General features: G+C 42.5%; 1 protein-coding gene across 18 annotated transcripts in view; it reads left to right on the top strand.

Annotated features, from left to right (window-relative positions):
* NRXN1 (neurexin 1) overlaps positions 1-23471 on the top strand; it is a 1909081-nt gene that overhangs the window by 882094 nt on the left and 1003516 nt on the right. For all 18 annotated transcript variants that reach the window (XM_073628543.1, XM_073628542.1, XM_073628557.1 and 15 more), the window contains one exon: positions 9788-10171. In XM_073628543.1, coding sequence (XP_073484644.1) covers positions 9788-10171 — 384 coding nt within the window. The remainder of the gene's footprint in view (positions 1-9787; positions 10172-23471) is intronic.

Raw genomic sequence — 23471 nt, 5'->3', positions numbered from 1 at the left:
AGAGGTTATCTAGACTTCATTTTGACTGAATAAATAATGGATAGAGTTATGCAATAAACTTCAAAGGAATCATCCATCATGGGCTCATAATACTTCGCACACCTTTTTATTATTACAATATAGTTTTTTTTTTTTTTTTTATCACCAGAATAAAATGACACAAAATGACTTTGAGAATAAAGGAACCAAAAAAGGGAACATTCAGATAAAGAGGTATATACATTATTTAGCTATATGCTGATCTAGATATAAATACATCAGGTATGCAGTCACAGCCTCCAGTACTTAGGTACCTGAATGCTGCAAATCCCCATACGTCTTTTGGTGGGTATGGTGAATGTACCACTATTCTGTTTAGCTGATTTTAGACATTTTACTAACCAAATAATTTTAGGCTAAGAGATTTAAAGAATTTCAGGTATGGCATTTTTTAAACAGTTACATTGGTCCAGCTCCAAACCACACCTGTGGGAACCCTGTAGAACAGGGTTTTTCAATTAGAGTTCCTCCAGAGGTTGCTTGGTGTTTCTTGAGCAATACACAATTTCTGCCTCTCAGATAAGTTCCCACTGACACCATTGATCTTTTTAGCTATCTGTAAGGGGGTAATTCTTCCCAATGACCTCAAATATAAGGAGTATTCTTCCCACTGGCCATTATTCATGTATCTTGAGTTGTAGATATAGTCATTTTCAGCGGGGGTTCCCTGAGACCAGAACATTATTTCAAGGCTTCCTCTTTGTTGAAAAGGTTGAGAAAGGCTGCTCTAGAAGCTGGAAATCACAGTAGTAGATACCACTACTCTAGCGATGTCCACTAGCTTTTGGGTCCCATGCCAAGCAGCTGCCCTGCTTCATTCTGAACAAAGAAGGTCGCCAGCTTGGTAGCTGCACCATTTAGAAAATGCCTTGCACTTTCTCAGTGAATGCAAAGCATTCTTAGATTGGATGTGGTGGTGACTGGCTTTCCCTCTTGCCCAATCAGAGAATGCTTTGCATTCATTAAGAAAAAGCAAAGCACTCTTTGAATGCAAAGCACTCTGAATGCCAAGCGGCCAACCTTCTATGTTCAGAATGCAGCAGGGCAGCTGCTGGGCATGGGAAACTAGTGAAGATCACTAGAGTAGTGATATCTACCACAGTGATTTCCAGGTCTAGAGGGATTCTACAGCTATGGTTTATGCATAGTTATCTTGGTCCAAGCTGGACCAAGGTAACAATGTAAAAATGCCATACCTGGAATTCTTCTTAAAGGTTTTTATGGTACCCCAAAATTGCAAATACTTCCAATGAGGTTGCTGAGTGGAAGTTCTAGGACTGAGGCATCTATGTATTTTCTTATCAAACAGCCCAACAATTTTGATTTTCTTATTTTAGAGGTTCTGTCAGGTGCTGACACAGAATACTGCTCCAAACATATATCCATCAACAGATTTTGGCTAAAGTAATTTTATATATATATATATATATATATATATATATATATATATATATATATATATATATATAAACCCATTATTGACTTGTTCAATGTAACCTTCCTCAGCTAAGCTAGGTATAGGCATAGATGACAAATGCACATGCAACTGGCTAGGTCAGCCTTTCTCAACATTTTTACCCTAGAGGAACCCTTAAAATAATTTTTAGGTCTTGGGAAACCCCTGCTAGAACAAAGTAAATAGGGGTCAATGAGAAACATGCCCATTAAGTTGGTGGTCATTGAGAACAATATCCTTCTTATGCCCTGTACACACGGTCGGATTTTCCGTGTGATAGGACCTTGTTGTCGGAAATTCCGACCGTGTGTAGGCTCCATCACACATTTTCCATTGGAATTTCCGACACACAAAGTTTGAGAGCTTGCTATAAAATTTCCCAACAACAAAATCCGTTGTCGGAAATTCCGATCGTGTGTACACAAAGTGCCACGCATCCTCAGAATAAATTAAGAGAGGAAAGCTATTGGCTACTGCCCCGTTTATTGTCCCAATGTACGTGTTTTACGTCACCGCGTTTAGAACGATCGGAAATTCCGACAACTTTGTGCGACCGTGTGTATGCAAAACAAGTTTGAGCCAACATCCGTCGGAAAAAATCCATGGAATTTGTTGTCAGATTTTCCGATCAATGTCTGACCGTGTGTACGGGGCATAACAGTGGTGGCCAGAATGTCACTTTTGCAGATAGCTGAAAGACCATTGGTGTCATTACATTGACTATGCCCAGTAGTCTAGTCCGTGGAACTATGCAGGTGTTATCAAATAGAAGGTTAAGATGAAAAAGCTCAAGCAACCCCTTGAAACCTCTGGAGGAATCCTAGGGTTCAGAATGGCTGGGACAGGTAAATATACATAGATGTGTATGTGGATAAAAAGAGAGATACACAGATGACTACAGGCATACCCCACTTTTAAGTACACAATGTGTTTTTTTTACAAAAGGTGGAATGTGCAAAATCAGGCTCACTTCTGCATAGAAACCAATGAGCTTCTAACCCCAGATTGTTCAATTAAGCTTTGGTAATAAAACCTATAAACACATTGGTTTCTATGCAGAAGTGAGCTTGATTTTGCACTTTCCAGCTTTAGTAAATAAACCCCATTGTGTACTTAAAAGTGGGGTATGCCTGTATATAGTATTTGAAACTCCCTCCACAACCAAATTGCACTGCCTGAGCAACCTTATTGCCAATACTGACTTAAAACTCAATATAACACATAAACAGGTCTAAGCATCCTTTGGTGCTTGCTGTGCAAAGTTTTCCTGCTAGGAACATAATACAAGGTACCGTAACTGCATTAAGCAAATATCATGGTATCAATGTACAGTATCTTGTCCGGCATAAAACGGGTGCACTCAGAATTTGGTGCAGCTGTGTATGGCAGCCAATCTGTTTGTTCAATTAAGCCTAGACAATAAAATCTGGAAATTGATTCGTTTCTATGTAGCGCTGCACCAGATTTTTCACTCTCCAGTTTTAGTAAATAACCCCCTTATGGATTTTGAATGGTCAGAACTGAATGTGTCAGACCTGCCCCAGTCCCCTGGATCACTCTGCTGCTTTATACACACAATGCTCCGGCTCTCTGCTCCCTTCCCTCTGGATCACACTGCTGCTTTATACACACAATGCTCTGGCTTCTGCCCCCTGTCCTCTGGATCACACTGCTGCCTTATACACACAGTGCTCCGGCTCTCTGCCCCCGTCCCACTGAATCACACTGCTGCTTTATACATACAATGCCCTGGATCTCTTCCCGCTCCCTCTAGATCACACTGCTGCCTTATACACACAATGCTCCAGCTCTCTTCCCCGTCCCTCTGGATCACACTCCTGCCTTATACACACAATGCTCCGGCTCTCTGCCCCCCTCCCTCTCCCTTTGGATCACACTGCTGCCTTATACACACAATACTTCGGCTCTCTGGCCCTTGTCCTCTGGATCACACTGCTGCCTTCTACACACAATGCTCTGGCTCTCTGCTCCCCTCCCCCTGGATCACTCTGCTGCTTTATACATACAATGCTCCGACTCTCTGCCCCCTGTCCTATGGATCACACTGCTGCCTTATACACACAATGCTCCGGCTCTCTGCCCCCGTCCCTCTGGATCACACTGCTGCTTTATGCACACAATGCTCTGGATCTCTGCCCACCTCCCTATGGATCACACTGCTGCCTTATACACACAATGCTCTGGCTTTCTGCCCCCCTGTCCTCTGAATCACACTGCTGCCTTATACAAATAATTCTCTGGCTCTTTGCCCCCCTCCCCCTGGATCACTCTGCTGCTTTATACACACAATTCTCTGGCTCTTTGCCCCCTCCCCTGGATGACACTGCTGCTTTATACACACAATGCTCTGGCTCTCTACCAACCTCTGACCCCCCCCCCCCTTCTGCAGCCTTACACAGACTCATTACTGGATCTCACCTTCTTATCCAGCTATGTGCTTGAGCTCTGGGCTCCTTCCCACAGTCTGTGATTAGCACTGCCATTGGAAGTAACCTCCTTCTTCACCTCCCATTCTCTGCACTACTACCAGTGCCTCCCTCTGAGTTCACAGGAGTCAGAACTACAAAGGAGACATCGGGTATTAATGCATACTGACAGTATTGACTGTTAGAGCGCATTGAGAACAACACTGGAAACAACATTGGGTGTAGGGTTGCCATATCATTCCTTTAATCCAGGACACATATGAATTGCACAGGTTCTGAGGCTGATTTAATGCAGATAAGGCACCAAATGAGTTTAATTACCACCTTAATCAGCCACAGAACCTGTGTAATTAATGTGTGTCCTGGATTAAAGGGATAATGTGGCAACCCTAATTGGGTGGTATACATCTGACACAATGTTGATTTGCGACAGAACCCCTGGGGAACACCAACATTTTCTTGTGGACCATCAGTGGTCCATGAACCTCTGGTTGACGATCGCTTCTCTATAGCATGCTGGCAGGGGTCGGGTTTTTCTACTCAGGCTGTTGCTGCTTTCTAAAGAAAATAAGCTGTAAGAGTTTGCACAGCTTTTGTTTTCATTTACCTGGAAAGTAATTAGCAGATTTATTGAATGTTCATTTGGACTTTAACCCCTTCTGGGCTGCCCCACGCAGATATACTGCGGCAGGGTGGCCCTCCTGCATGAAATCACGTATCTGTACGTGATCTTGTGCACTGGGTCTGGAGTACACGCGCGCTCTGCTGGAGACCCTATCACAGCGGGGGCCAATCATCGGGTCCTGATGTTTGCTGGCACCTCGCGATCATTCTCAGGAGACGCAGAACGGCAGTCTGCCTATGTAAACAAGGCAGACTGCCATTCTGTGAGAGGGGAAGATGGAGATCTTGTGTTTCTGCTAAGCATCTCTGTCTTCCCCCAGTCAAAGCACCTCCCCCACAGTTAGAAAGCAATCCCTAGGAGCACTTTGATCGCCTGTGATGTTCTCCCCTTCCCTGCCAGTGTCATTAGTACAGTGACAGTGCATTTTTTTTTAGCACTGATCACTGTATTGGTGTCACTGGTCCCCAGAAAGTGTCACTTAGTGTCAGATTTGTCTGCCGTAATGTCCCAGTCCTGCTAAAAATTGCTGATCGCCGCCATTACAATAATAATTAAAAAAAATTCCATAAATATAGTTCCTTAGTTTGTAGCCGCTATAACTTTTGCGCAAACCAATCAATATACGCTTACTGGGATTTTTTTTTACCAAAAATTTGTAGCAGAATACATATTGGCCTAAATTGATGAAGAAATTCGATTTTTTACATTTTTTTTATCGGATGTGTTTTATAGCAAAAATTTAAAAAATTGTTTTTTTTCTTTCAAAATTTTCGGTCTTTTTTGTTTATAGCGCAAAAAATAAAAACCGCAGAGGTGATCAAATACCCCCCAAAAGAAAGCTCTATTTGTGGGGAAAAAGGACATAAGTTTTATCGCACGGCAGTGCAATTGTAAGTTAACCACTTGCCGACCAGCCGCCGTCATTATACTGCGGCAGGTCGGCACGATCCCACAAATTGCCATAATTATACGACGGCTCGGGGGATCGGGATAGCAGGTGCGCGCACACGCCCGCTGCACTGCGGGGGTGTCGATGCTCGTGACCGCCGGCCACGAGCGATCATGGGCACGAGAGGCAGAACGGGGATGTGTGTGTGTAAACACACACATCCTTGTTCTGAGAGGAGAGGAGAGAGAGATTGTGAGTTCCTAATAGCTAGGAACCACGATCTGTCATTTCCTCTAGTCGGTCCCCCTCCCCCTACAGTTGGAAATACATACTAGGGAACACAGTTAACCCCTTGATCGCCCCGTAGTGTTAACCCCTTCCCTGTCAGTGACATTTTTACAGTAATCAGTGCATTTTTATAGCACTGATCACTGTATAAATGACAATGGTCCCAAAAATGTGTCAAAAGTGTCCGATGTGTCCGCCATAATGTCGCAGTCCCGATAAAAATCGCAGATCGCCGCCATTACTAGTACAAAAAATAATAATAAAAATGCTATAAATCCATCCCCTATTTTGTAGACTCTATAACTTTTGCACAAACCAATCAATATACGCTTATTGCGATTTTTATTACCAAAAATATGTAGAAGAATACATATCGGCCTAAACTGAGAAAAAAATAGCTTTTTTTAAAAAAAAAATGGGAATATTTATTATAGCAAAAAGTACAAAATATTGTGTTTTTTGCAAAATTGTCGCTCTTTTTTTGTTTATGGCACAAAAAATAAAAACTGCAGAGGTGATCAAATACCACCAAAAGAAAGCTCTATTTGTGGGAGAAAAAAGGCATCAATTTTGTTTGGGTGCAAACGTCGCACGACCGCGCAATTGTCAGTTAAAGCGACGCAGTGCCGAATCGCAAAAAATGTCCCGGTCATTCATCAGCCAAATCTTCCGGGGCTGAAGTGGTTAAAGTAACGCAGTGCCGTATTGCAAAAAATGGCCTGGTCGTGAAAGTGGTAAAACCTTCCGGGGCTGAAGTGGTTAAACAGCATTGAGATGTTTTGCATTTTACTGATCACGTAAATTGAAAAAAAACAACAGTTTCAGAAGAAACTGGTCTTTCTGTTCTAAATTGATTGCAGTACCTCCGTCACTTCACCCAGGGTGCGGTGAGTGCCTGCTGCCCGCCTCTCCATGCTCCCCTCCCCTTTATGTGGGAGGTAAAAAACGCACAATTCCTCGTAAGGCATGCCTGGCACACCGCCCGCCATTTGAGGAGTTGACCCAGCATTGGGGTAGACATTGGCTCAGGAGGGACAATATATATATATATTTTTTTTTTTTTCATCGGAAACATGCAACACTATCGGGAATTGCGTGATTGGTAATTATACAAGACCAATAGATGCACTGTGAGTTATATATGTAAGTTTGCTATTGTTGAACGTTATATTTTGTCTGATACATGGTTATATTTCCACAGTTGACAATTATCCTCTGAAGAAGACCCATTCAGGGTCGAAACACGTCAGGATTTTAATATTTAATAGCTAACATTCTTCTGTTGTCCTATACACTGTATTGCACATTGTTCCCGATTATGGGCACTGTCCGTTGTATTTTTTGTATTTTTTATATTTTTATTACATACTGTATTCCACCTCATGTCCTGACTCTATAGGTCAGAATCATTTTGCTACATAATATTTTTGTACCAATAAAATTATATTTTGTTTATCCATCTCGCATTTATTGGCTGCTTTAAAGCCCCGCTAGGGGGGTTTTTTTTCTGTATTTTTTTAGTTTCAGAAGAAGATTTAGCTTTCCCCTATAGATTTAAAACTGTTTTGCCAAGTTATACCAAAATAAATCGTTTCATTTATATGAAAATTGTAAGGCATGATACGCACATTAATAAAGACAGAAAACACTTTTTTTAATAGAGGTCAGGTAGGAGTATTTTTTTTCTACTTTTTTTTCGACTCCAGTTAGAGGCTTGCGTGAATGATAAGATCAAGAACCCACCAAAGCTATAGGGTGCTGAATAATCAGCTCAGCAGTCCTGACAGTGTTCTAGCAAGTTCAGGAACCGAATGTCATCCACCATCCATTAATCATAATACATTCGGGGACTGTGGGTGGAGATATGCAAATGAGCATCTTTACAGTTTATCACCTTTCATTCTTTTTTTACTATGGATGAGGAGATCAAAGGTCAAAGATTTACAAATGTAATGAATTCAAAAAAACTGTTTTAATAGTCTTTAATCCGAAGAGACTTGACCTTAGATGGACAGCACTCAGTGTGATGGAGCTGTGAAATCAAAGGAGAGAATATCATTAAAAAAACGATTGAAATCAGCTTTAATAATGTATCTTGATTAAAGCCCGATTTGCATAATTGTTGCACACGTTGAAGAGGTCATCACAGTAAAACGCAACTAAACATTATTTAAATGAATGTCCTAAAGAAAGCACAGTGGGCTTCACTGTCTTTGTCTTCACCTTACATTTTCATGCTCAGAATATTTTAATTCTTCATACTTGTACCTATAGGTAAAGACCTATGAGTATTCTTATGTAGGAAAAGAAGATAGTGTCTTGAAATAATTTGTTTTCTAAAATATCCTGGAGCCTGTTCTTTGCGACAATTTTCTTGCAGGTCTCCGTTGAGTTCCAGTCTACCGTCTGGGACTGTAGCTCAGCATGAAGTTGCAGATAGTGTTCTTTTGATCCAGACATGCAATACAGCTGTCAGTGCAGACTGGTACTCTTGATGGAAGCTGATCAGAAACTAGGACAAAGTCTCTTATGTATCCCTAATCTTCTGTACAATGTTCCTGTTTGTGTAAGGAGTTCCATATAAGGTTAACAGCTACCTACCAACGCTTTTTCAACACAGGCTTAGCTACCCATAAGTATTCAGTAGACATTTTTTTATAACGTTTAATTCAAAAGATTTGACTGAGTGTTGACTTCACTATCAGAAGAAAGCTAGATTGGTCATACTAGAGTTTTTATAGCCTAGTTATTCTCTAGGCTGCCCCTCTGGGGCAGAGGTAACAGAAGGCTGCATTTTGAACAATCATAATGTGCCAGAGTAGTTATTTAGAATGCCTGAGATTAAAGTATACACTATATCGTCAAAAGTATCGGGATGCCTGTCTTTACATGCGCATGAACTTTAATGGCACCCCAGTCCTAGTCCGTAGGATTCAATATTGAGTTGGCCCACCCTTTGCAGCTATAACAGCTTCAACTCTTCTGGGAAGGCTGTCCACAAGGTTTAGAAGCATGTCTATGGGAATATTTGACCATTCTTCCAGAAGCGCATTTGTGAGGTCAGGTACTGATGTTTGAGAAAAGGCCTGGCTCGCAGTGTCCGCTCTAATTCATCCAAAATATTTTCTATTGGGTTGAGGTCAGGCCAGTCATTTTTCCATCCCAAACTCACTCATCCATGTCTTTATGGACCTTGCTTTGTGCACTGGTGCGCCGTCATGTAGGAACAGGAAGGGGCCATTTCCAAATTGTCCAAAATATCTTGGTATGCTGACACCTTAAGAGTTCCCTTCACTGGAACTAAGGGGCCAAGCCCAACCCCTGAACAACAACCCCCCACCATAACCCCCCCTCCATCAAATGATTTGAACCAGTGCGCAAAGCAAGGTCCATAAAGACATGGATGAGCGAGTTTGGGGTGAAGGAACTTGACTGGCCTGCACCTCAACCCGATAGGACAGCTTTGGGATGAATTAGACTGTGAGAGGGTGGAGAGAAATAAGGTAAGTATTGCTCTCTGTTATGTCACCCTAGATCAGCCTTTCTCAAACCTTTCAACGTGAAGGAACCCTTGAAATAACTTTCCGGTCTCAGGGAACTCCTGCTAAAATTACTGTATCTACAGCTCAAGATATATTAGTGTGATGGTCAGTGGGAAAAATGCTCCTTACACTATACCAGGGGTCTCCAAACCACAGCCCTCAAGTTGTTCAGAAACTACATTTCCCATCATGCCTAGTCATGTCTGTGAATGTCAGAGTTTTACAAAGCCTCATGGGAAATGTAGTTCCACAACAGCTGGAGGGCCATAGTTTGGAGATCCCTGCCCTATACAGATAGCTAAAAAGATAGCTAAAAAGATCAATGATGTCAGTGATAGAGTCAGACATTGCTCATTGCTCAAAAAAACCCCTAGCAACTTGTGGGTTCCATGGAACTCTAGATGAGAAACCCTGTCCTAGACAAAACAAGCATTTGACCCTTACTATATATATTTTTACCTATTTATATGTCCTAATCTTTCCTTTTTTATATCTGCCTAGGTACCATATCTGTCAATACCATGCGCAATCCATACACAGCTCCTGGTGAAAGTGAAATTCTTGACCTGGATGATGACTTGTACCTTGGGGGTTTGCCGGAAAATAAAGCCGGTTTGGTGTTCCCGACTGAAGTATGGACAGCTCCTCTTAACTATGGATATGTTGGATGCATAAGAGACTTATTTATAGATGGCCAAAGTAAAGACATACGCCAGATGGCGGAACTTCAAGGCACAGCTGGAGTAAAGCCTTCTTGTTCTAGAGAAACAGCCAAGCCTTGCATCAACAATCCATGCAAAAATAATGGAATCTGTAGAGATGGATGGAATCGATATGTCTGTGATTGTTCTGCTACTGGCTACCTCGGCCGCTCTTGTGAAAGAGGTCAGTTATTGTTTTATTTTGGCTAATATTCCACTTTTTATTATTACTATTACTAGTTTTCCTGCAGTGACCTGGATGTATTTTTTGAGGACTTCCAAAATGCCAACCCTCTGTTTCATAGGTAACATGGAGATCTTCCTCCCTTTCACAACCCATGATCCCATGATTAAGAAGCATGAGTTGAACCAGTTGTACTAGTAAATACTTTGTCATACATGTTTTAGGGCAGGGCTTATAGTTTTAAATCCTAAGTTTACATAAAAAAAAAAAATCAGCACAAGCGATATTACTTACCTTTGGTGTGATGTGTCCTTTGTGCTGCCCTGTTCTGGATTAGCAAAAATGTCCCACCTCTGATGCTTCCCAACCCCGCCGCCACAATCTTCCAGTGTAGCGGGGGTTACTAGAACTATGGAAACTAGCAGGCAATTATCGAGAGTGCGCAACTATGCCTGCCTTTTCTACCCAGCTCTTCCATTCATAGAACCCCTTTAAAACAATGCTACACTACTCTTAAAACAGTATATCATTTGTGTATGCAATAATAAAGTGCAGTAGTGCTGCGAGGTGAAATGTAGTGAACGGATAATCATCCAAAAAGCTAATAAAGTGCTCTGTGTGCATGCAATATTCCACTCCAATGATCCACAGTGGGAGCCCTTGGGCTTATACCAAGGTGGGTCTGCTAAGCTTTGGTATGCTGTTATTTATTTAGAGATTGGAGATCACCCTCGGTGTGTCCAATTCATAGGGAGAATGAAATGACAAGGATAGACATAGCGTGATAGCGTTTATTAAAACCAGTTAAAAAGAGGAAATACAAATGTCCACTCACATATAAAAGTTCCGTATCCTGGCACTAGGAATGATCTGCCAGAAAAAGTTTTAAACTGACGCTGCCCTGCGGTCCTCTGGTGCCAGTGTGCGTTCCACTAGGAGGAAGTGACGAGATACGTGAATGAGAAACTCCCCCTTATGCGTTTCGCCATCCAGATATCATCATGAGGCCTGCACATGTACATGTAAACCCTTAGGTCCAGTTTACACCAGAACGCGGTGCAGGAAACCCACATTCTGTGCGCGTTTTTTTGCACTACATTTAAAATACACTGCACTTGCGATCTACAGCGGGTGTCAAAGTTAAATTAACGACACCCCAAATTGCCTGCACTGGAGTGGATGGTACAGTGGTACCATACTGTGCGTTTGGTAAAGTGTTGCATGCACTACTTTTTGAGCAGTCCAGCGCAATTTTAGACCATTCAAATGAATGGGCTGAAATCGCACTGAACCCAGATCGCATTTGAATCGCACAGGAAAGCGCTGTGAATCATGGTGTGAACCGGCCCTTGCTGACTGATGTTTGGTTTGCTAAATCTCTGCCATTTTATTTTATTTATTTATTTTTTAAATAAAATGCTGTTTCCTGATGGTGACAATGATGCATCATGCCTGTGCAATGTGTATTGGCACACCCCTTCCCCATCTTGTAGTTCCTACTGGGAGAATGTGACAGGTTGGCGATGCAGGAAATAAATTTTGAGACAGGTACTTAAAAATACATGTATGTAAAAATCCTGCACATTATAAATGAATGCACATAAAATTATATATATATATATATATATATATATATATATATATATATATATATATTTTTTTTTTTTTAATATGAATATATATATATACACACACACACACAGTATTTTGTCAAAAGTATTGTGACACCTGCCTTTACACGCATATGAACTTTAATGGCATCTCAGTCTTAGTCCGTAGGGTTCAATACTGAGTTGGCCCAACCTTTGCAGCTATAACAGCTTCAACTCTTCTGGGAAGGCTGTCCACAAGGTTTAGGAGTGTGTCTATGGGAATGTTTGACTATTCTTCCAGAAACGCATTTGTGAGGTCGGGCACTGTTGTTGGACGAGAGGGCCTGGCTCGCAGTCTCTGATCTAATATATCCCAAAGGTGTTCTATCAGGTTGAGGTCAAGACTCTGTACAGGCCAGTCAAGTTCCTCCACCCAAAACTCGCCAATCCATGTCTTTATGGACCTTGCTTTGTGCAGTGGTGGAGGGTGAATTATGGTGTGGGGGGTTGCTTTTCAGGTGTTGGGCTTGGACCCTTAGTTCCAGTGAAGGGAACTCTTAAGGCGTCAGCATACCAAGACATTTTGGACAATTTTGTTTCTATGCAATTATATATATATATATATATATATATATATATATATATATATATATATATATATATATATATATATATATATATACACATATATAAAATAATCTCACATTGCAAAAGAAAATTCAGTTTTCTATAAAGTTTTTTTTTTTCCCTGTAGAAAATAGTTCAATTTCTCAATATAAATCAGAAGAATATATTCACGTCAAACGCTGTCAATTCTCTGACAATGCTGGTAAGGTGTGACAATGTAATGTTACAGGCAGAGAATACTTATTGCCACAGTTCTATACCATTCTTATTTCCTGAAAATCATCATCGTTAGGCAGGAACAAAAGCACAACATAATAAGCACACCATGTTGTCTTTCACATTCAAGAGCCATCACTGAGGAGTTATCTGAAATTCTCATTGTCAGCAGTAACTACAAACAAAGCACCCTGGGCGGTTTTGTTGATTTTTTTTTTATTTGATGATAAAGTGTGTCATGGAAAAAAAATGTTGTTTGAGGTACCTGTGTGTGTAAGTAATATAAAAATATCCCCACTATCCTAGATATTTTTTTCTTCATCAATTATGATAATTATGATGCAATTCATGCACTCAGACCTTCAAAGTGGTGATTTTGATAATTGGTGGGACAGACAAGTATTCTGCTGTCCTTAAAGAGGAACTGCAGTCTGCTCAGATCATTTTTAATAAAAACATATTTGCCATTCCGAAGCTTCCCTCCAACCACTTTGCATATTATTTTATATATACTGTGATTCTGTACTTGCCAAATATGCTGCAGAAATCTCCCTTCACCGAGTCTGGCTGCAGCCATTTTAACTGTGGGCAGCTGAAGCTGCTGCCTCTTCATTTCCTGAATTTACACAGAGGCACACCTCCAGCTCTGTAGCCCCGTAGCTCTCATTGGCCCTCTTATGACTCACCCCCTCCCTTCCTGGCAAACTCTCACGAGATCTGTGCCTGATGTCATAAGCCTAGGCTAATGACCAGGCAAGAAACAGGAAGGTATTTACTGGTAGAAAAAAAAAAAAAGCAAAAGATTTAATAGATGGAAAGTTGAACAATTGAACAAGCTAAAGTTAGAAGCTGATTGGCTGCCATGCACAGCTGCACCAGATTTTGCACTCTCCAGTTTTAGTAAATCAACCCCAGTGTGTCATTAAAAAAAACAAAACTTGTATTTATAAAGTACAGACAAGAAGTGTACTTGTAGCAGCCTCAATTTTATTGGGGGGGGGGGCGTGGTCATCCAGCCATCCAGCCACCCGCCCCGAACCTGCTATCCAAACAACCACACACCCCCCCACACGCTGGCTCGATTGCTCCCCCAATGCTTGACTGCCGAATCGCTCGCCCTCACCTGCCAAGCCCCTGCACTTACCCCATCCAGGTCACGGCTTCCACCCCCTGCGTCACCTCCCAAGTCCCTGCAGTCGCTTCTCCTCCAGGCCAATCTGGACTTAGGACCCGTGGCCAATCGGGTATCAGGACCCACTTCCTGATTGGCTGGGAGGAAAAACAGGAAGACATTAACGAATATTATTTGCTATTGTCACACAACTGGTTGGGCTCCGAGCTCACCCTTTCTAAAGCCAATTAGAGCCTCTGGCTCTAATCATGTGCTTTTAAAAAAAAACCCCATTGGAATCCATGCGTCCGGCAACCTGCATGTAGATTAGGGGCCGGGCGCATAGATTAGGGGGGCGGCGCACCTGCGTCCTGCATGAGTGGACACCACTGGCAGCCTCCAATTTAATAGCCGGATGTTGAACTTTTATGGCAAGCAAAGCTCTGACACTTCTGGGTAGTTCCTTCCTGATCCCCCAGGAGGCAATCAGATACCCCCTGAAACAACTACCCCTGGCGTTATTACCTCAAAGTGTTAGTGTCCAGTTATATTTTTTGCATTTAGGAAGGATTCCAGCTCTTTTGTAAAATATTCTATTGAGCTGGCTAGAATTAGTTCTTGAGGGAGTCTATTCCAGATTTTCACAGCTTTTACTGTGAAGAATCCTTTCTGCACATGAAGGTTTAGGGTACTTTCACACTGCTCTGTAGCAAAATCGTAGTAAAAACGCATATCCTTTTTATCAAGATTTTGCTGTGTCTCGGGCGCATTTGATGTGCGTTTCTGGTGCGTTTTTGGGTTGTCTACACCTGTGAAAAATGAACATGTGACTCAAAAACGCACTAAAAACGCAAACTTGCAGTGCATTTTACCGCAATTTTAGGGTGATTTATTTATAATGAATTTCCATTAATTTCAATGGGAAACTGCGTTTTTGGTGAGGTTTTCAAAACTGCACCAAAAATGCAGCATGCAGGACTTTTCAAAACGCGCTGCACCTGTAACACAGTGGTGTGAAAAGTCCCATAGGATTTAAAGCAAAACATTTTTCTTACTTTGTAAACTGCACAGTCTTTTTGCCTTTAGTAAATCAACTCCAAAGAGTGCCCCCTTGCCTTCTGTAATGTCCTGAAAGTGAGTAATGATATACCAAGTTCACCATATGGGCCCCTTATGTATTTATATATGTTGATCATAACCCCCCTTGATTTCCTCTTCTCAAGAGGGAATACATGCAGTTCCTCTAATCTTTCCTCATAGCTGAGCTCTTCCATGCCTCTTATCAATTTGGTTGCCCTTCTCTGCACTTTCTCCAGTTCCCTGATATCATTTTTCTTCACTGGTGCCCAAAACTGAACTGCATATTCCAGATGAGGTCTTGCTTGTGGTTTGTACAGGGGGCAAAATTATGTTTCTCTCAAGTCTATACCTTTTTAGTGCACCCCTGAAGGAGCCACTGGCTCTAAATGTCCCTTTTCCCCAAATTCAGTGTACACACAGTCAGGCACCCAGCATCTCCAACTGTCTCACTGGCTCAAATAGTCTAGGGGTGTCTTTTGTACTTTTATTGCTGTATTAAACTTGAATGGGTGCAAGGGAGACATGGGATACCCAGAAAGAACTGAATTTACTGAAGACCCTTCTCTTCTCACTATTCTGGCATAAAGCTTCTGCAAAGTTCATTATTGGCTGGGAAGAAGCCCAGGACTTGGTTTTGTAGAACTGAGAACTGCACACAGTCACTAGGGCACAGAATGTTGGTATTCACAATGCCACAGGATCATCAGTTAACTCCTTATGATATCCACGGGGCACTCTTCAGTGAGGGAGACACAGACACATAATACTACAAGACAGCTGGACACTCTTCCCCCCAACTTCCACTGGGTATCCTCCAGTTATCTCTCAAGACCATAGAAAAAACTCCCAGACTTAGGAGAAATAGGCCCCTCAGTTTAAACTATAGCTGGAACCTTGATGACATTCATGCAACTTTTCCAGCAGACTGCCCTGGGGGGGGCAGAGGTCCTTAGACAGGGGACTCCTCTGGCATGACTGGACACAGAATGTACACACTCTGCTCCAGGCTTCAGACTATTTATGGTATCTTCAGCCACCTACTGGACATACCTCCCCAAGGATTGGCTGGGTCTTCATAAATATTTAGGCTGTCTTTCCATTCTTCCTCCCATTGTGCTTCTAGAATCCTCTCGAAGGCAGGGGGAAGCAATCAGACCAGCAGCCTGTAAAACATTGAGTAGACAAAAACAATCAACCCACACTCTACTGATTACAGAGGAGCTAGATTAAATTTGCCTAACATCCTGCATTAACTGGGAGGCTGCTGCACCTCTTTTATATAAATGTGCATTAAACATTTCGCTAGCTTTAGAAACTGCAGATTGGCATTGGATGCTAATATTATAGTAATAGAAGGCACATTTTTTTTTTTTTAAATAAACATGTCATACTTACCTGGTCTGTGCGGTGGTTTTGCACGGAGCAGCCCCGATCCTCTTTTTTTTGGGTCCCTTGGGTCTTGCGCTCCCAGTCCCTCCCTCATGTCAAGTGCCCCCAGAGCAAGTAGCTTGTAATAGGGGCACCCATTCAGGTGCGCTCCTGAGCCGCTGCTCTACATGTCCATTCAGACACAGAGTCGCGACTCGGCCCTCACCTTGTCTCTCCTCATTGATTCACCTTCTGTGATTGACAGCAGCAGGAGCCATTGTCTCAGCCAATGAGAAGAGAGAGTCCCCGTAGAGCTGAGACACTCGTATTGTAGGGGGGCTGCTGCACACAGAAGGTTTCTTTACCTTCATGAATAGAATGCATGAAGGTAAAAGACCTTCAGCTTTTAGAACCCCTTTAAGTTCATGATCTACCAGAACACCCAGATCCTTCTCCACCATTGACTCCCACACCTGTATTAAACTTGAAAGGGTGCAAGGGAGACATTGGATACCCAGAAAGAACTGAATTTACTGAAGACCCTCTCTTCTCACTATTCTGGCATAAAGCTTCTGCAAAGTTCAATACTGGCTACGAAGAAGCCCAGAACTTGCTTTTGTAGAACTGAGAACTGCACACAGTCACTAGGGCACAGAATGTTGGTCGGTTCTCACAATTCCACAGTATCATCAGTTGCCTCCTTATGATATCCACGGAGCACTCTTCAGTGAGGGAGACACAGACACATGATACTACAGGACAGCTGGACACTCTTTCCCCCAACTTCCACTGGGTACCCTCTAGTTATCTCTCAAAACCATAGAAAAAACTCCCAGACTTAGGAAAAATAGGCCCCTCAGTTTAAACTATAGCTGGAACCTTGATGACCTTCATGCAGCTTTTCCAGCAGACTGCCCTGGGGGGGGCAGAGGTCCTTAGACAGGGACCAGTCTAGTACCAGAACACCCAGATCCTTCTCCACCATTGACTCCCGCACCTGTTCTCCTCCTAGAATATATAATTCATGCATATTTTGGCCCCCTTATCCTTTGTTACTGCATAACAGTTGTCCTTAAACATGAATACTGAATACTGTAAACCAAAATATGCAATTTTAAGTTCAGCCAAGGAGAAGGAGAAAAGTCATTTCAAGGTAAAATGAAATATACACATGGCTGAAATGGTCTGTAGTTTCCAGTAAATGTATCAACGTAGCAGAATAAAGAGCCAATTTCAGCCTGCGACTTCTATTTCATCAAGTAATATTGTTCAATTCCCTAGTGACTTGTTTTTTGCGTTTAACTCCTGGACAAGCCTAATCTTAAAGGTGGTAGGTCACCAACCAAAAACCGTGTCTGTCACAGTTCATTTTTGGAATGTACGGCAGAGCTGGCGCCGATAGACTGGGCCATTACGTAAATAAATAAAAACACAAGCAGAAAAATATAATAGAAACCAAAGCAGATTTTTTGATTATTTTCCATGCTGTGACAATTTTGACTGTGCAAAATACAGTGCGGCGGCCAATGTTATGCCCTGCTTTTTTTTTTTTCTTTTTGTGTGTATTGGATTCTGATTTTTGATGTATGGAGATTGTTCCGCTGCTGGTCTCAGTAAAGCTGGCGGAGGGCTTAACCAAACTGTCAGCTAAATTACAAAATCATTCAATTAGGTATGCAATGTGTACCCCCCTGTGGCAAAATACAGCTACTGCATATGGTCAGAAGGGAGATAAGTGGGGAAGAAAAACTGCTTGCATATTGCCATCATTTAAACAGGAGCAGACAGCATATGCTGATTTGCAAATAAACACGAGACATGCATTTCTATAGTGCAGTTGACACAACACTTCTTAAAACTAATTTCTGCTTATTCTGTTTTTCTTTTTTTCTTACAAATTTAATTTGCAGATTTTCAAACGTGCTTCAGATGTTGATAGATAATCAAAAAATCTGAGGCTTTTTAAAGGGATTGTCTGCGCTCCGCATTGTCTACTGCTGTTGTGCATTTAGGGGACAAGGTACCATTGAGGACTCAATGGTTCAGCAGAGCATTACCTCACTGGCACTTCTACCTCTTCCAGGTGCCTTCTTATGCAGCGTACACACGAGCAGACTTTTCCGCTGGACTTGTCCGACGGACCGAATCCGGCGGACAATCCGACTGTGTGTGGGCCTCATCGGACTTCCGACCGACCTTTTCAGTCGAAAATCCGCCGGACTTTAGATTTGAAACATGCTTCAAATCTTTCCGCCAGAACTCCGCCGGACCCAGTTCCTATCGGGAAGCCCGTTCGTCTGTATGCTGGTCCGATGGACCAAATACGATGCAAGGGCAGCTACAGCACCTGCCCACGAGAATGTTTCCAGCGCAATCCTATCGCGCTGGTTCTCAGCGATAGGGTATAATCTCGCGCTTGCTGCAATGGGAAAAACACATTTTCCTATTGCAGCGAACACAAGAAAGAGGAGACAATGGCGACTGGTATGGATTTTAAGGGGAACCCCCTACGCCAAAAAAACGGCGTAGGGGCCCCCCCAAAATCCATACCAAAACCTTATCCGAGCACGCAGCCCGGCCGGTCAGGAAAGGGGATGGGGATGAGCGAGCGCCCCCCCCCCCCCTCCTGAACCGTACCAGGCCGCATGCCCTCAACATGGGGGGGTGGGTGCTTTGGGGAAGGGGGGCGCCCTGCGGCGAGATTGACTTCCTTTTCTAGTCCCGTCACACCTCATCACGTTCAAAATGAATGGACTTTAGTCCGTGAGTGGGCAAGTCTATTCATTTGGAAGTCCATCAAAAGTCCGTTGGGAAGACCGGTGGACCTAGTCTGCCGGAAAGTCCAGTCGTGTGTAGGCAAATCTGTTAGTTCAGATAGTCCGTCGGAAGTCCGCCGGAAGTCTGTCGGGAAGACCGTCGGACCTAGTCTGCCAGAAAGTCTGGTCATGTGTACGCAGCATTAGCAAACTGGGGCACATAGGAGGCACCAGTAAGCCACCCACCTGCTCCTTCCACACAGGAGATTGACTGACAGCAGCAAGAGCCATAGATTACTGCTGTCCTCAATGTCTCCTATGAAAGCAGGAAGTGAAGGGAGCAGTGCCACAGCTGAGACTTTGCTGGTGCAGTGACAGGGGTCAGGTAAGTGTTTAGGGATGGGGCATGCATACCTCCCAACTTTTTGAGATAGGAACGAGGGACACCTATTAACAAAGGTATGTAGGCATAGGACACACCCCCTGCCACACCCCCAAAGGAGAATTATACAAAAAATGAATAGTTAAACGCATAAGTGCTTTTATTTTTACCACTACTATTCATTTATATTGGCTTTTGAAATCTACAAATAAAGCAATTTTGAAATTGGATGAAAGGTTTAGAAATGGAAAACACTTTTTGAAAGATAAAAAGTGCATTTTATATACAACTATATAGATCAGACCAAAAAGGAGGAAAGAGAGGCAGAAGAACTTTGTTCCAAATAAGGGACACTCAGAAATCAGGAACAAGTAGTGGGCCATTTGTACCTTAAAGCGGAGTTCCGACTAAAACAAAAAAAATTACAAGTCAGCAGCTACAAATACTGCAGCTGCTGACTTTTAATAATCGGACACTTACCTGCCCCAGGGTCCAGCGATGCGGGGGAACGAAGACCCGCTTGTCTTCCCCTCCTCTCTGCGGCCCCGGCATTGTCAATGTGGGCGCCCAGCTGTGGCTTCACAGCCGGTCATGCACTGCGTATGCGCGGGCTGTGCTCCACGCTGCGACTGGCCGGGCAATCATCTGGGACCTGTGACATGTTCCAGATGATTGCCGAGAGGGAGGGGGGAGAGGTGATCTTACTTCCGACGCCGTGGTGCCCCGGGAGGAAGTGGGTTTCCGCTCCCCCCCAAAAAAATTACATGCTAAATTTGGCATGTCAGGGGGTCACCTTCCCTTAAAGTGGAAGTTCCATTTTTGGGTGGAACTCCACTTTATTGCAGAGAATGCATTAACCCCCTCCCGCAGCCTGTAAACATTTATATGGCCTCACCGAAGTGGGTCTTCTTCCATGTCCCCAATCACTTTATCACTGGGATAGCTGTAATCGTCTATCAAAGTGGTCACTGTGCAACCCATCCTTGTGTTTTTTTTTTCTCCTCTGAATGGAGAAAAAGGTACATTGTATCTTTTTTTCCTTGTCAGGGGAGAAAACTGTAAATAAACAAAAGTGTGTTAATAAATAAATAAAAGAAAGAAAGAGAGAAAGAAAAATAAAAAATAGATAGATCAAGGTTTGATCTAGGTCAGTGTCAGGGTTAGTGTTAGGGCTAAACGTCAAGGTCAAAGATTGGGGTTAAAGATCAGGGTCAATATATTTTGGGTAGGTAAGATAAAAAAAGTAAAATGCTCACTATTGTTTCTAGGCCCTACTACAGTATGTGACAGCGATATTGTGTCAATCTCGCCGCTGTTATCGGCGAGATTTGACACCTGCAAGCCCCATCATGGGAGCCAGCGCCGAGCTGGCTCGCTCATCGGGAAAGGAAAGCTGTGTTTTTTTCCTTTCGCGATGAGCGACAGGCATTGCTGACAGCTGTCTAGTATGAATCCTGAGGGGGAACGCCGTGCAAAATTTAAATAAAAAAACATCATGGGTCCCCCCCCAGGGGCATACCAGGCCCTTAGGTCTGGTATGGATTTTAAGGGGAACACAACGGCGTGGGGGTCCCCCCCAAACTCCATACCAGACCCTTATCCGAGCACGCAGCTCGGATAAGGCCCCTTTAATAAGGGGGCCCCCAGATCCCGGCCCCCCCTGTGTGAATGAGTATGGGGTACATCGTACCCCTACCCATTCACCTGGGGGAGAAAGTGTCAATAAAAAAACACTAGACAGGTTTTTAAAGTAATTTATTAGGCAGCTCCGGGGGTCTTCTTCCGACTTTGCGGCCTCTGTACATGTACAAGCAACAAATCACATACATATACAGTATACAGTATGTGGTATTGCTGCGAGCAGGAGCAGTCAGGAGCAGGAACATCCCTTTTGGGTTGTTCTTTGATGGCAAGTTATGGAGTTATAGTAATAGCAAAAGATATACAGCTAAATTAAAAAGAAATACATTATATATACACTATACTGTAGATAGATAGATAGATAGATAGATAGATAGATAGATAGATAGATAGATAGATAGATAGATAGATAGATAGATAGATAGATAGATAGAATTTTTTTTTTACTATTTTGGGACAGTTTCCTCCGATAGTACAAACAAAAGTCAGGAGTTATCCATTACCATTTACCACCAAATGCAAGCCAAATTTGTCCTGCAAAAAACAAGGTATAATCCCCCTGGATACACAGAGTAGTTGTAATGATATATAGAGTTTTACTAACATATGACAAAGCTACAAAATTGTGTTCAGGCATTATCATTTGTTTTACGTAGGTCATGAAGAGGTCTAAGTGGTTCTAAAGCCTCAAGGTTTTTGCACCATAATGCATTCAATGCATTAAGGTAAAAAACCTTCTATGTCACAGACTTCCCCCTCACTCCCCCTTTTACTTACCGGAACTCCACCGTGATCCAGTGCTGTGCAAGTGTACATGAGAGCTGCGTCTCTCCTGGCTTTGTCTCTCCTCCCTCAGCAGATCGATAGCAGTGGCATCCATTGGCCTATGTCAATCAACTTCAGTGACAAGGGAGCTGGGGGGGCAGGGCTGAGTCCCGCTGTATACTATTATGCCCAGTATAGTGCTTCACACTGACCTGAAGATCTCTTCTTTCCTGCTGCCGCTAGTGATAAACATAAGAGATGGAGTGCAGTTGGTATTACTCTGCGGTCAAAGCAGCCATTATTACTGTGGTCAGTTTACATAGGGGTGACACAGGAACAAGCAGGGTCAACCAGGTTTTTTAGAGCATAGAGAACGACAAAACAGCACAAACACTATGGTGTGTATCCTGCTTTAAAGGATCAGGATCATTTTTTTTTTTTTTTTTAGGGTTACAACCATTTTAAGCTTTGACAAAAAAAGACCTGGAAGCTGATTGGTTCCTGTGAAGAGCTGCACCAGATTTTGCATTCTCTAGTTTTAGTAAACCAGTCACCGGCGTTCTGCTTAAATTCTATCAAACTTGAGGATCACGGTCTATGAATGTTTTGATCACTTAAATTACATTTTATAAAGTAAGACCTGAATTGTAATTTTCGTTTACTGGACATTTAAGAGAACAGAAACGGGCTAAAATAGAAAATTGATGGTGTTTTCCTCGACACTGTTAAACACTATAATTTTCACCATAGGTAGATGGAGGTCTCAGGTTCCCGTGTGAGGTGGCACTCAATGTGTAAAGCACTACCTTTTGCCAAGCAATATTCAATCATTGTATGGCTTTTTCTTTCTGAATCTCAGTGAATGACACAAAAGGAACCAGCGTTGCTTTATTAAACCGTGCTGCCCTAGAATTCCAGAGTAACTTGGTTTTATGGAATTCCTGTTACTCCTTCTGGCTTTAGAAGATGTAATTATACTTTAAGACATGATGAGCCTCTGTCTTCTAGTTCTTGCTGTACAGAAAGTGACATAAGACTTTGCCATGCAGAATCTCTGCAGTGCTTCTGGTACACAATAGAGGAACCCATCAATCAAACTTAGACTGCTCATGTATTCCCACGTAGATCCCAGACACCTAGCCTAACACGCTGTGGCAGCATTTTCCTAAAACACGGTTCATATAAGCTCTCGGAAAAGCTAATTTTCTTATGCACTTAAGAATTCAGCTAACCTAAATAGACGCCAGAGAGAGAAGCAATTAAAATAGTCCGATCGAATGAAAAAACTGCTAGTAAAAAAACCCCCAAAAAAACAATACAGCCAAATAGGAAAGATTTGGGAATTGTAAAAATGGACTTTATAGGCACACGCATAGAATAAAAAGTATTTGAAATTTTAATTGGAGACAAAACCTGTTAGAGGTGTTATTTGAGTCCCTGGGGTCATATGTTACTATGATGTTGTTTTCTTTTATGTTTGTAAATCACGATTTTAATCTTATTACAATTAAAATTTCAAATATTTTTTTATTCTATGCGTGTGCCTATAAAGTCCATTTTTGCCAAATTCCCAAATCTTTTTCTCATTAATACCAGGACGTTGGCATATTGTTACTAGTTCAATTATGTAAAAAATCCGCGCTTAGGAAATTAGGTTGCAGCCTCCCCTAATGGGTTCCCAGGAGAACTTACAAGAGTAGATTAGAGTGGTTGGAGAAATGGCGCTACCCTGTATGGCTTGATTAATAAAAAAATTATAAAA

Source organism: Aquarana catesbeiana, linkage group LG04 (assembly GCF_042186555.1).
Source record: "Aquarana catesbeiana isolate 2022-GZ linkage group LG04, ASM4218655v1, whole genome shotgun sequence".
NCBI lineage: Eukaryota > Metazoa > Chordata > Amphibia > Anura > Ranidae > Aquarana > Aquarana catesbeiana.
Note: the sequence above shows the minus strand (reverse complement) of the source record. Positions and strands in the feature narration are given on the sequence as shown.